The 14,468-nt window shown below is 42.9% G+C and overlaps 1 protein-coding gene across 3 annotated transcripts in view; it reads right to left on the bottom strand.

Annotated features, from left to right (window-relative positions):
- The window catches only part of SLC35F4 (solute carrier family 35 member F4), a 129,553-nt gene that overhangs the window by 8,822 nt on the left and 106,263 nt on the right, over positions 1–14,468 (bottom strand). For 2 of the 3 annotated variants that reach the window (XM_013129868.2, XM_031051869.2), the window contains 2 exons: positions 13,425–13,722; positions 4,621–4,840 (listed from right to left, as the gene is read on the bottom strand). In XM_013129868.2, the coding sequence (XP_012985322.2) occupies positions 4,621–4,840; positions 13,425–13,722 (518 nt within the window). The remainder of the gene's footprint in view (positions 1–4,620; positions 4,841–13,424; positions 13,723–14,468) is intronic. The other variant, XM_005152354.2, reaches the window with a different exon arrangement.

Genomic DNA, 14,468 nt, shown 5'->3' with positions numbered 1-14,468 from the left:
TCCAATGGAGTTATCCCCTCTTTCTGAGGGAAAGGATCGAGATTTAACTCTAAGTGCACTCATTGCTGAGATCCAGCAAGTCTGTTGTATTAATGAAAATAAGTAGATCCATCATCCCCAATGAGAAATTCTTCCTTTGGGAAAAACATCTCCCAGTCTGACTACACCAAATTTAGAGAGCCAGTTTCCTAATTTAATCAAATATTTAGAAAGCCAGGCACTTTTTTTCCTGAAACAACTAACATGATAGACTGATACAGCGCACCATCTGATGAGACATTAGATAAAGACCTGACACTAGAAAGCTGCAAGAACATTATTTGAGTTTCAAAGCTTTGCTTGCAAACTGTACACCACTGCATTAGCACATTTGACCTGCCTAGCAATTGTCATGTGTTTGTTTGAGAAACCTGAGAGCACATCCTCCAGGCTTCTGTAAGCTGACAAGAAGCAGCAAGGTCACAGTGAAACCAAGCTGGTTGTTGTAGCTGACAGCTCATTTAACAAGGCTTTTAATTAATGGAAGAGGGTAGTAACTTCTTTTCAAGCCTTTGAGACAAGGAATGAAATTAGCCCGCCTCTTCCCACAGCCCTAGAAGGGAGCAAGGCCAACCAACATTTTACTCAGGAACATTTTTTTCCCATGTGGAGCACAGCAGAAAATAAGGTGCTGTAGTAAAGAAAGAAAACTGTCTCTGGAGTAGACTCAAGCTTTTGGGGGGCTAAAAGTCCCCAAACCACTCTGTATCTACACAATAAGCAATAATTCAACTTCACAAATGAAACACAACCAAGGGCTCAAACGTGCGAACATTTAAGCATGTGGTTAAATCTAAGCAACACACGCCAATGGAACTACTCAAATACAGGAAGTCTTGTAAATATTTGTGCTTGCTCTGAGCCAAAGCTGTCTGGACTTCCACATGTCCCAGTGCAACATTATTTATTTGTGAGATGTTCAGAAGAGTCCAAGCAAAGAAGGTTACAGTGCATGCAGGGATTGTACTACATTTCCTTGTGCAGGGGAGGGGATACTTCAGTATCCTTCAGTATACTTAGGTACCTGCACTACTTTCATAGGTAAATAGCTATACAGTCATTGCTGTATATGTCCTTATATGAATACTCTTTCTCCAGCTGGTGGTTTTCTCTCTAGGGTTGGGTACAAACATCTTCTCACGCTACAGCATCACTGCTGAGGGCACGTGGCTCTTGCTGCAGAACACACACTCCAGGATACCCCAAATGCAGCCAGGGCTAATGAACCTTTGCATGCAGCCCCCAGCAGCCCTTCTGCAGCTAGTCAATGCTTCCACAGGCAAGATTATGCCATGCCATACCATAAGGTGGCCATCAAGATAGGCTTGTCTTTAGACAGCCTACCTGAAAATCCAGTCCCCCAGCCTGCTTTCCAGGCTGTGTGGAAGCAGTGTGCCAGCACACAGCCCAGGGACCAGAGAGCCATCACACAAGAGGACGTGTGGCTACTATGCACCTATGGGTGTCTGCAGGCAGTTCAGAGACTTCCTGCAGCAGCAACAGGCAGACCCGGAACTGGAGATGCTGGGAATCTGCACAGTGTCGCTGAGCCTTGATGGCTGCTGGTTCTCAAGCCCAGGCAGATGAAAGCTGCCTTAGGTACACAGGCACTGGCTGCATCCCCACCTCAACGTGCTGCAGACGTCCCTGACGGCTCTGAAATAGCTGCTAGGAGCTGAGCTCCTTTGAAAACTGGCTGTGCTCCTGCGTGCTGAGTGCTTTAGCAAAAACACTGGCTCAGAGTATATCATTAACCCTTTATTTCTTTTTGCCTCCTCACTGTCCAAATAACCTAATTACACTTGCTCTCTGAGAGGCTGAGGTATAAAAGCAGTAGAGGCATTCAAAGCACAAAAGGCTGGGTCTGTGCTACTTCGTTGGATTTTAGTTCCCAAACACTTCTGTGTGGTTATTAACATCATCAAGTGTTATTCTGGCAGGAAGGCAGTTGGAAAACACTGCTAAGCACCTTTCCAGCAAAGTGCATCCAGGATCTGCCAGTTAGCAGCAAAACTAGTTTCTCTTATGTGCAGAATTTGCTGCTCACTTTTTCTGCTAGGCTTTTCCTGTGCAAACCTCACAGTGCTTACAGCATTAATACTACCGCATATTTACAGCAATAGGGTTTTTTAGTCAGTGAAAAACAACTAGTAACTGAAAACAGCTTTAGTGTTTTTCGCCTAGGCTTCTATAAGAGACTAGGCTAGCAAAATGCAAAAGCAATGCTTGCTCTACAGAGAGGTTGCTTTGAGACAAGAAATAGCTTAAAAGCTACAGGAGTTCCTGTATTTTCATCTGAAATCTGAGATGATCAAGGAGAAGGGGAAATTACCATTCCTGTTAATTTATGTAGAGAAGAACTGAGGATTTTAAACTCTCTGTATTCTTTGTGTTAGTCATCAGCACACTGATGTAGGTCACTTTCACCAGATGCTCTTGTATTTTAAGTTGTATCTGAAATAGTTTTGCCAGTGTCTGTCTTTAGCACTTCAAGATGAAATGTCTATGTCCTTACCTCCAAGGGCACTACAGCTGAGGTCTGTGAATCACAGGTTCACCTCCTCAACTTCCCCTGGTCTAGCAGACCCTCCATTGAGCCAGTGCAACAAAACCCTCCTGGGAGATCTCTACCAATGAGCTCACTTGTGTGATGGCACGTCTTGAGGTGCTCAGGTACTGTGCCATTACTTTCCAACCAGCCCATCTCACCAGGAAATTAGGGGAACTGTTTTACTTTAAACAATTTCCTCTTCCATTCCAAACCCCCAGAACAGTGCTCTGTTCAGGCTGCTGCAAGAGCTAGAACATATGCCTGTCAAATACGATGCCTTTTCCTTTCATTTTTGAACCCTTCTATTACACTATTAATAGGAAAACAGCTACAATACCAATTTTTAAAAAAACAAAGTCACTTGGATCACTGTTCTGATGCATTACACTTTTCATTAAAACAACCATGGAAAATCCAACAGCTGATGGCCCTTTCTGCTCACATGCATCATACCTGGCCCCAACCAGTCCCTCATGAAATTCAAGTGTCCTTATAGTTAAATCAGGATTGTACTCAACACAACCATTCAGCCTTCTGCCATTTCAGTGGGGGAATCTATCACCAGAAGTGGCAGAAATGCTAACTACTCCTTAGCCAAGGTATAAAGTGAACAGTTTAAATTGATGCATATTAGGAGATTTGTGTATGTAAAATTACAGGAAACATGCTTGCTTTCCTCCAGATACAGGCACACATCATAGAATCATAGAATAGTTAGGGTTGGAAAGGACCTCAAGATTATCTAGTTCCAGCCCCTGTCATGTGCAGGGACACCTCACACTAAACCATATCACCCAAGGCTTCATCCAACCTGGCCTTGAACACTGCCATGGATGGAGCATTCACAACCTCCCTGGGCAACCCATTCCAGTTCCTCACCACCCGTACAGTAAAGAATTTCTTCCTTAGATCCAATCTAAACCTCTGCTCTTTAAGTTTCAACTCGTTACCCCTTGTCCTATCACTACAGTCCCTCATGAATAGTCCCTCTCCAGCATCTCTATAGGCCCCCTTGAGATACTGGAAGGCTGCTATGAGGTCTCCACGCACCCTTCTCTTCTCCAGCCTGAACAGCCCCAACTTTCTCAGCCTGTCTTCATACAGGAGGTGCTCCAGTCCACTGATCATCCTCGTGGCCCTCCTCTGCACTTGTTCCAACAGTTCCATGTTATTTTTATGTTGAGGACACCAGAACTGCACACAGTACTCCAAGTGAGGTCTCACGAGAGCAGAGTAGAGGGGCAGGATCACCTCCTTTGACCTGCTGGTCACACTCCTTTTGATGCAGCCCAGGATACAGTTGGCTTTCTGGGCTGCAAGCGCACAATGAAGCTGGCTCATGTTCATTTTCTCATTGACCAACACACCCAACTCCTTCTCCACAGGGCTGCTCTGAATTCCCTTTTTGCTCAACCTGTAGCTGTGCCTGGAATTGCTCCACCCCCCCCCCCCCCCCCCCCCCCCCCCGGTTTGTTTGAATTATTTTCTTTCTTTTTGCAGGGTCCACATTACTGCCAGTGAGTCATAAAACACTTTGGTTCAATGCAAAATAGTTGCTGCTCCTTTTAAACCAAATTTGGCACATATATATGCGTGTGTTAAAAGTAATAGGTGGCATAAGAAAAACATATTACACATTGAAAATAGCTATCTACACAAACAAGGAATAAAATTGTTTTGGTTAGAACTTATATATTCATCACTAAGCTTAAAGTAGAATTAATTGGCTGTACTTCAGCACTGTAACCCAAGACAGAATAGGTTTAATATGAAACTAGAAGTCCTCCTATTCCAATTTGTCAAATTACACTTAGCTGTAATAGCTTCTTGAAATTCCCTCACTGAATTACTTCTGGAGCCTGAGATCTCTAACTGATCTTCAGCCTGAGGTTTGCATCATAAAATTAAATGAGAAATGGTTTCATGGTATATATATACCATAATGCAGCAGCACTGTGGCAGCACAACAGCTTATGGATTTAATGAAATTACAAAAACAGGAGAGAGTTGAAAAGCAGGCATGTCATTACCCTTGCTCCCATGAACCTGTCTTTCAGCACGATCCAAGAAAGCAAGAAGACAAAAGCTTTGTTACAACAGAATAGGGCAGAGACGTCAGTGGCTGTCAGCTTCTTTAAAGCCAGTAAATACAGGTAGTTAGTCAGAGTCCACAGAATAGAAAAGGGAGCAGTCCTTTTAAGAAAGAGTTTCAGCGTCAGACCATCTTCACCAAAAATCCGACTGCATTCCCTATGAAAAGAAAGGAGTTTAAAACTCAGCTAGGATTTTTCCTTAGCATTCACACCAGCACAGCAAAGATTCATTAGACTTTTATCACATTCAATTAAGTGCTTTTCCTAATTACTTCATAAACCCATAAGAATCTATTGTTTAATTCACACAGAGAAAATAACCTACAATCTTCTTAAAACAGCAATTTCACAAATAGAAAATAAGTAACTTACCTGGAATAATCACACTCTATGCAACAACAATCCCAGGGATTCACACACAGAGATGAAGGTTATCTACAATGCACTGGCAGTTCTCAGACTCTGCCTTCGAGGCCATGAACAGAGGGATTATAACAGCAATTTTTCCTCTGTAGCTTGATATTTTTTCTTGCTTTGCTCCAAAACTTGATTTTATTCATATTGAAATATATTCTCACATATGGCCAAGTAACCTTTCCAAAGATACTAAAAAAGGCTGCCAGACACATCACCATGGTAGGAAAGTGAGCCACCAGCCAGCAGAACTGAGTCAGTAAGAAAAATAAGGAAAGGAGAGGGAAGGGTATTTAACAGCTTTGTTTTATTACACAGTGCAAAGCCATGTTTGCTTAGAGACATTTCCTTGTGGATTAAAACGCAAAAAAAATCTTTAGCTTCCCAAACACTGTCACACACAACTCCAGTGAGCTCTCTGTTTCCCAGGATTTCAGAAAAGGGTCAGCCCAGAAGACGCTGTTTTCCAGGACAGCACTCCTGGGCAAAGTGGTACTGTGTGGGCTAAGTGGAGAGCAAGTACTCAAGCAGGCAGCTTGATTAAAGGCACATCACTACACCCCTTCTGAAACAACTCTATATTTCCCAAATTGGGAAGGACGGTCTGCATTCTCGGTTAAAGGTATCCCTCAAAATATTCTTCAAGATATTCCCAGTACACTTCATTTCTTGACATGGTAGGCCCCCCAACATGTCTTTTTAAAACATGAGAGGTCCCACAAGTGAATCCTTCATACAACTGAAACACCAGTGAAGTAAACTAAGGTACCATCAATCTGCAATGCATCCTTAAGAGGTAACATTAAATGACTAATCTAAATCGGATGCCTCAGGGCCGAGAAGTACTCACAGCCAAATACAGAATCATAGAATAGTTAGGGTTGGAAAGAAACTTAAGATCATCTAGTTCCAACCCCCTGCCATGGGCACGGACACCTCACACTAAACCATATCACCCAAGGCTTCATCCAACCTGGCCTTGAACACTGCCATGGATGGAGCATTCACAACCTCCCTGGGCAACCCATTCCAGTTCCTCACCACCCGTACAGTAAAGAATTTCTTCCTTAGATCCAATCTAAACCTCTGCTCTTTAAGTTTCAACTCGTTACCCCTTGTCCTATCACTACAGTCCCTAAAGAACAGTCCCTCTCCAGCATCTCTATAGGCCCCCTTGAGATACTGGAAGGCTGCTATGAGGTCTCCACGCACCCTTCTCTTCTCCAGCCTGAACAGCCCCAACTTTCTCAGCCTGTCTTCGTACAGGAGGTGCTCCAGTCCCCTGATCATCCTCGTGGCCCTCCTCTGGACTTGTTCTAACAGTTCCATGTTATTTTTATGTTGAGGACATCAGAACTGCACACAATACTCCAAGTGAGGTTTCCCGATAACAGAGTAGAGAGGCAGGATCACCTCCTTCAACCTGCTGGTCACACTCCTTTTGATGCAGCCCAGGATACGGTTGGCTTTCTGGGCTGTGAGTGCACACTGCTGGCTCATGTTCATTTTCTCATAAACCAGCACCCTGAGTCCTTCTCCACAGGGCTGCTCTGAATCTCTTCTCTGCCCAACCTGTAGCTGTGCCTGGGATTGCTCCCACCCAGGTGTAGGACCTTGCACTTGGCATGGTTAAACTTCATGAGGTTGGCATCAGCCCACCTCACAAGTGTGTCAAGTTCCCTCTGAATGGCATTCCTTCCCTCCAGTGTATCAACAGAACCACACAGCTTGGTGTCATTGGCAAACTTGCTGAGGGCACACTCAATCCCACTGTCCATGTCAGCGACAAAGATGTTGAACAAGACCGGTCCCAACACACATCCCTGAGGGACACCACTCGTTACTGGCCTCCAAAAAAAAGTCCCGACCATGAGCGGCACTCTGCACCATGCCCGTCCCAGGTGCCGTGGATGGCCAGGTATCGCGAACCCACTGAGGTGCTGGCGGCACTGCAGTATCGCTACAACTAGGCAGGATTCTGACTTAGAGGTGCTCAGTCATAGTCCCGTAGATGGTAGCCTCACACCAGTGGCATGCATTTGAAAGACTGCTAATATGCAAATCTAATTAGTAACAAGAGATTACACTGCAATGTGAAGTCAAAAACATTTTTTACTTTTAGGGTTGTGGGAGGTGGCTGTGTGATAATTATCTTTATTTGGCTTTGCCTTTAAAGACAATAATTTTCAGGACCCCTAAACCATTTTTAGTAACTCTGGGGAATCCTCTGTTAAAAGTATTTCATTTTTTCACGATTCAGATTGGACACCAGCACTTTCATTTTGAGAAAGGTAGAATAATAATATCTATGCATAACATGAGATCAGCTGTGTCTTAACTTAAATGAATCTGTGATTCTTCTTAGTAACTATTCATTCCCTGTTGCCACTTACATGACCTGGGTACAAAGCAGTCATTTCTGGTAATAATAAATTCCTTCCTCAAACTGTGCCAGGGTGTCCAACAAGATAACACTCAGGCCCAGGGATCTGTTAATTTTCTCATTCACTCTGGCAGCCCTTGACGTTCTCAGAAGTTAGCCTGTTATCCAAAGATCACAAAAGAAACATTACACACAGGAAGAGAATAGCTAGTGGTGTGTATCATTTATCTGAGATACAAAGCAAATAGTGAAGCAAATAAATTAATGCTTAAGCTTGACTGTAGGCTTTTGTATCACTTGTTGCAACAGGAGTTAAAAGGGATGAGTTTCCTTGTCTGAGAATGAACTCGCTAGTAAGCACAGACTTGAATGTTTGTTGACATGCAGATACAGCAGTTTACACTTAAAAGATTATTTTCTGCCCTTGAAATTTAGCTGGATACAGAGTGTGATTCTGAGCTCAGACTATTTCTCACTTCAAGACAGGTGGCCTCTGACCTGGGTGCACCATGGTTATATCACCGTTATGTGATAACAGAGCTAGCAGGCCCTGTCTCCTGGCAGTAACAGATCTGTATTGTGAACCTCAGACCTGTACGAAGCCTGCTCTCTCCTGCTGTGGGAATTCTGCCAGCAATTCTAATGTGTTATTTGATCATTTCATGGTTGTAAATCCAACATATCTCAGAAGTTCTTGAGATCTGTCTCAGAGGAAACAAGCTTGTGTTAAAACAAGACAGAAGGATGCTTGGGCTGCTTACAGTAATGCAGGGCACAGTTAAATACCCTCGTGCCATGCTGACAGCATACAGAGGAACAGCAAAATTATCCAAGCACATCACTCTGGTGGAATCTAAAAGGCCACAGGAAAAGGTCTTCAACAAATGTACTATGGGAAATTATATCACAGTCATCCATCATGGCCCCCACTGCCAGGGAGATGATGGGAATAAACCAATAAACCTGGCGCTTCTGCTTCTCCATCCATGGGGAAGGCAGGTGGCTTCCAAAGCCAGAAAGGGTGAGGGGGATGCCAGAATGGGTTAGGTTTTGTTGTCCTACACATCTCTGGGATGTCTGCACACAGACAATCTCAGAGCCGAATTAAGAGGATGGACTCCAAATTGTCCTGACTGCGAGTCCTCAGAATGAGGAAGACTCAGCGATTATTATATTATTCTAGGTTGAACTCTGTCAGCTGATCAACTATTTGGGAGAGGCAGTTGTGGCAGCCCTGAAAATGTCATTTATCTGAGTTCCCAGAAGCAGTGGCAGGGATGAGCAGAGATTCACAGCTACAAAAAGAAATCTGGAAATGCTTCACAGGTCCCAAGCAATAGACTGTTTAAGCAGATGGAAGAAACACCATCACACACAGCAGTGTACAATGATCAGACAAAACGGGCTAGTGGCTCCTCACCTCTCAATTGAAAGAATACAGTAAATACCTGTGACAGGGTCATGCTGAGCAAGACAGACTTGACAAATTCACCTCTGTGCCTAGGAGAACTCCATGAATAATGCTCAGTGAATGAAGAGATACGAAGAATACTTTATTTTCCCTGATTGCTTCAGGCTTTGTGAGGGCTGGTTGCTCAGTGGTTAACTCAACCTCTTTGGCATGCAACTAAAATTAAACTTGCAGAAGTCATCAGACATGACAGTGATTAAAACTCCGGGGTCATGAAAGATAGCTCTACGGATATCTCCCCCATAGGCTGTTGACTTAAAGGCAGAGACATGTTTAAGGGCAGCTGACCCTGAAACTATGACACAAACTATTTCTAAATGCACAGGAAGTCTATTTTAAATCTGCCCTCTAACATAAATAGCTCTTTTTATTTGCAGGTAGCCCTCAGCCATCAGCTCTGGGCAGTGTGCCATGCTTTCAGGAACTGCAGCACCTCAGGCAGTCATGTAGCTCTGCCTTTGGCACCCATTAAATAGCTTGTGTCGCATCTTAGTTATTCCGATGGCAGCCCATGCAGAAGAATGAATTTATTCACCCCTGACACACAGACACCTTTGGAGTGTAATGCAGGCACTGGTTTTAAAACAGCGTACAGAAAGCACAATGCTTACAGATGCTACCTGGGGTAATGTGAATACAGAGAATGTAATTACATTACCCAGATTAAAACTCAGCAGGGCCACCAGTCACATTATGGTAGCAAGAAACATTGCAGGATCTTTTTTTTCTGAGCACAAGTTGTTAATATGCCGTTTGGTCCTTCTATCTAAATGCAACAAAACACCTTCCAGCTCCATTTGAGGAGACAGATAGAGTAATGGTGGTTAAGCAACTGGTGAATTGTTTTCCAGGACTGACCAAGTCTGAATACTAGGAAAGAACCTGGACATCTGTATTTGCCTGCTCCAGAGCTGGAGCAAAAGGATAGGGAATTGTGCATGAACCTCTCACATAAGCAGTGTCTGGCTCAGAGGGCAGCACCATAGGAATGCTGTATCCCAACAGGAATAGTTTGAGGGAAGCCCTTGTTTTGGGCATCTTACTGTTGAGCCTTTTGGGTCTGGAGCAGCTTCAGACAACAGAAATCCTCATCTCTCCTCTGAAAAGCCTTTCACAGTGAAGATCTTGATTTGCAGTGCATTCTGTAAGTGGCTGAGGAAGCCAGACTGAGCTACTGAAGTAACATGGAGAGGATCTGTAGGTGAAAAACTTGTAGATGACAGCAAGTATCAGCTACTTAGGGTTCTGTTTTTACTAGAAAACTGACTTTTCCCAACATGTTCATATTTATTAAACCTGCACCTCCCAACACTCAGTGCCTGTGCCTCAAGGCTGCCTAGCACCTGTAGGACTAACCTCAGCTATTACATTGTGGATAATTTCTGATAGAAAGCTGCTGTATGTCACAGTGCTTGTCCTTAAAAAGCCAAGACAGAGGATGAGGAGGCAAAATTCACTGACATTGAAAATATTATCCACCTACTCCAAATTATAACTATATTAGGATCCTATGTCAAGTCTGCAGAGCCTTCTGCTGTGGTAAATACGGGCAGGGTTAGATTTCTAGTGCTGAGCTTACTGAGCTTCAGATTGTTTTATCCAGAACTAATGCAAGTAGTTTCAAGCTCCTTCTGTGGGACATGCCTCTTATCCACAATACTGAGGGGACACAGAGAGCTGCTTCTTCTGCCTCAAGATAACCAAGATAATTTACTGAAATGCAGCATGGAGATAATGACCATGAGTTAGTTTCTAAGACCACAAAATGTGATTTCCAAGATAAAGTGTAAAAAGTAAGAAATATATAATTTACAATCTCAAAGATTATAAACCTTTCAGAAAGCAAATCTAGAGTTGAAGACTGAGACTTCTATTCTTCCAAGTGGAATTTTTTAAAGTAACAGTGATTCTATACAGCTTTGCTAGCCTGGGCAGCACTCTGCAAATCACTTGCATGATCACTGATCTCAGCCAGGATATCACAGACAGTGTTCATTCTGATCCACCAGAATCATCTGCTGGACAAAATATCATATGTCTTTAAGTAACTACATCCTCCAGAAACACAAAGAGAAATCACCTCTATACTCTGAGGCAGGCTTGGAATCACTACAAGATAGTCTTTATTGACCAAGAATTAGCTACTCCACAGAAATAAAACTAGCCAATGAAGCAACAAGAAATCATACAAAATGTAGTGGAATGCTTTGTAACAGGAACAATATCAAGAACACAAACCAAGCAATTATACAAACAACTTATCCAGCTTTGAAAATAACTCTGTCCTTGGTAGAAAGTTGGGTTAAATAACCTCCAACACCCTTTTCGAACTAAATCTGCCTACAACTCTCAAAATGTAAAAACTACAAATGATGCTTTTCATTTCTTTAAGTCACCAGAAAATCAAGTGCTCATCCTGAAGATGTGCCCTTTCCCATACCTAAACTGGAAGAGTTTGGGTTGTCAAGTCATAACATGGCACAGACAAAGTAGCTGATGCCCATAATAAACTCAGTATTTGCCAGCAGTTACCTCATCCCTAGCATGTGAATTCCCTACATATCTGGAATAGGAAATACTCTGGGATGATGCCCATCAGCTCTAACACTTGTCTCCTGTTTCCATGCATTCACAAACCTACTTCACATCTCTGTGTGCAGAAATTCTTCTGGGCATGTAAGCATGTGTCCTCAACTTTAAAAGCCAAACTCCTAACAGCTTGGGAAATCTATTAATTATTTAAGCATATGTACATTATGCATTGCCACAAATGTTTTGCCTAAAATTCTGCTTTGATGGATATATAATCAACCAACTAACTGAGACAAATCAATCTGCAAGGGTATTTATTCTCACCTTCTTCCTTATCTGCTGTGGTTTTGCTATTACTTTACCTCATACCCAGAAGCCAAGCTGACACTGCTAATGCTCCCAGAAATACTCCAGCAAGAATCTGAATGAAGGCATCATTAGCGTACACTAGGGTTTTCAGAGAAGCAGTTAATTAAGTGCAACTATTCAATTTCAGTCATGCTGAATTGACAGAAATAAGAATTTAGGACCATATTACATTCCAGATCCTGGCAAAAGCAGCTAAGGGAAGAATCTGGCCCTACTACATTCCAGCCTGACAGTCACAAATTGAATTCCCTGTGCGCACAATGACAGCTGTGCTGAACCCTGTCAGCAGGAACAAGGTATGTGCCACCCGCTGGTTAATACCTTGCAGAACAGACAATTCTGCTGAAGTCAGTAAGATTATTTTCAAAGCAAATCTGCACTGGAGTAACAGAATTGGTTACCAGCTCAAAATCATCCTGTGAATTTCATCCCTCCATGGGCAAGGTGTGTTATATCTTGGCAAGCTGAATATAGTTCCATCTTTTAAAGCAGCTTCTACAGCAGTGTCATATTGGTAGAATAATGGAAGTGGAGGAGGAACTGGGAAATGAATTGTCCCTTACCATGCTGGTACTTCCAAGCCCTGAGGACAGGCTAGATATGGCTTTCTTAAGAACTGGCTTGGATGAATCTAAGCCAGATTGGTCCTGCTGCAGTGCTGGTGGCTGGATGCGATGAACTGTTTGGATTCCTCTCTAACCTCGTATATCTGTGATTCCACAGTGCCGACTGAAGAGAGATTTACCAATTTCCAGCTCTGCAGAATAATGTTATAGTTGGTACTATGGGCTCCTTTGCACCTGAAGTTGAAAGTTCAATTACAACATACTGCCATGTAGTGTTAGGGAAAGCTGGAGTCAGAGGGATGTCTTCCCCTGGCTCTTGCTACACAGAGGAAGAGGTATTTCCACATGGAGCCTGATGGAAGAAGGGACAAAGCCTTCATGTCATTTCCTCAGGATGGCAGCCACTAGGCTGCTATGCCAACTTACTCCTCAGAGCTACAGGGGGAGGAAACCCAACAGTCTGCAACCTGCTTTAATTCCTACCATGCACAAATGAGAGCAGAGAAGGCTACTAGGATCCTCTCCCTCTGTGCTATGCAGCAGGAGGAGGAAAGGGCAGTTTTCAGCCTGCTATACTGACTGAGCATAGAATGCAAGCCATGGTCCCCTGCATGGAAGCCATCTCTTCAGCTTTGAGCATCTTTCTTCTCAACTATGAGTTGTTTTGGTTCCCCTTTATGTTATTGTTCCATCGTAAATAGACCAGAACAGGTTAATTGCCTGATCCAGACAAGCAAAAAATATAGAAATATTAGATAGTATAACAGCAAGATTATAAGCAAATTACTGACCTTTGCAACTCAGTAAAAACCCCCTCTAACAATTAATGATCCATTTATTCAAGTATATATGAGTCATCTTTTAGGTTTTTGTAAGCTATTTATGAATGGGATTTTCTGCAGCATGACCTTTATTCTGCCTTCTGGCACCATGGGTCAAACCAAGAAGAGCAGTGACCTCAGTCCACAGAGATCAGGCTGATCAATATTGCCACAATAAAGCCTACCTGAATTTTCTGATTGGAGACTGCTTTTCCTGTGCAGTTGCAAGGTGCCCAGAATAATAAATGGGAAAAACCATAATGTTCCAATTTGTTGAGAACCAAGTAATGAAAAAAGGACAGTCAAAGGTCTCATACGTGATTTTGACAAACTGTGTGGTCCCGACCCAGGAAGAAGAGACGGACAAAATGATCAGAAATCTCCAGATAAGCTTGAGGAATGTGGATGTGCAAGACTGGCATCGTGTCTGTCCTTCAGCTTCTTGGCTGCTGCTCTCTGTGTGTGTTTGTGTTCCTTCTTCTCCTGAAGAAAAAAGAATAGAAAAAGAAAAGAGTAGTGCACATTATGAATACATTCAAAACAATTCTTAGCAGAATCTCCCCTCTGGGCTAGACACCAGACACAAACCATCCCTTGCCTTCTCTCTGTAAGTCCCCTACATCCCACAAACATTGGAATCCTGCACAGAGACAGTAACACTGTTTCTGTCACTTCAAGGGGACAGGAACAAAATACAAACACTATACCGAGGACTGAGGTAACAGTGTTATGGTTAAGCTACACCACTAGTTGCTTTATCAGCCCTTCATTCCTTCTGTTAGCCGAACTTCTAGAATAAAGCTATAAACCTTGGAGCCAACATTATAAAGTCAATTAATGTGTATGTGTGCAACTTAAAAACAGAGCCTGTACATCTGAAGTCAAGAGCCAGTTATTATTATTCAAGACTTTAAGTCAAGAATCACTTTTTTATTTCCAAGTTGGGATGGAGAAGAAACAGTTTGGTGGTTTTACATGCCCAAGCAGAGAAGGTTGATATATTTACATTTTCAAAGTTAAAAAAGGAAGCTGGTCAGGACTGAAGCTTAGCATGCCTAGATTAAATCTCTACACATAAACAAGGAGGAATTGGAAGTTATCATTTCCTATTTTAGTGCAGGACTTTTCAGATCTAATCTGCAGACCAGCTGCAGATTTTCTAATGGAAATGTAGAGAATTTAATCTTACCAACTGATGACCTGCTCTCCAGCTACATCTTCCAGAGATG

The sequence above is a fragment of the Melopsittacus undulatus genome, chromosome 4 (assembly GCF_012275295.1).
Source record: "Melopsittacus undulatus isolate bMelUnd1 chromosome 4, bMelUnd1.mat.Z, whole genome shotgun sequence".
Taxonomy (NCBI): Eukaryota; Metazoa; Chordata; class Aves; order Psittaciformes; family Psittaculidae; genus Melopsittacus; species Melopsittacus undulatus.
Note: the sequence above shows the minus strand (reverse complement) of the source record. Positions and strands in the feature narration are given on the sequence as shown.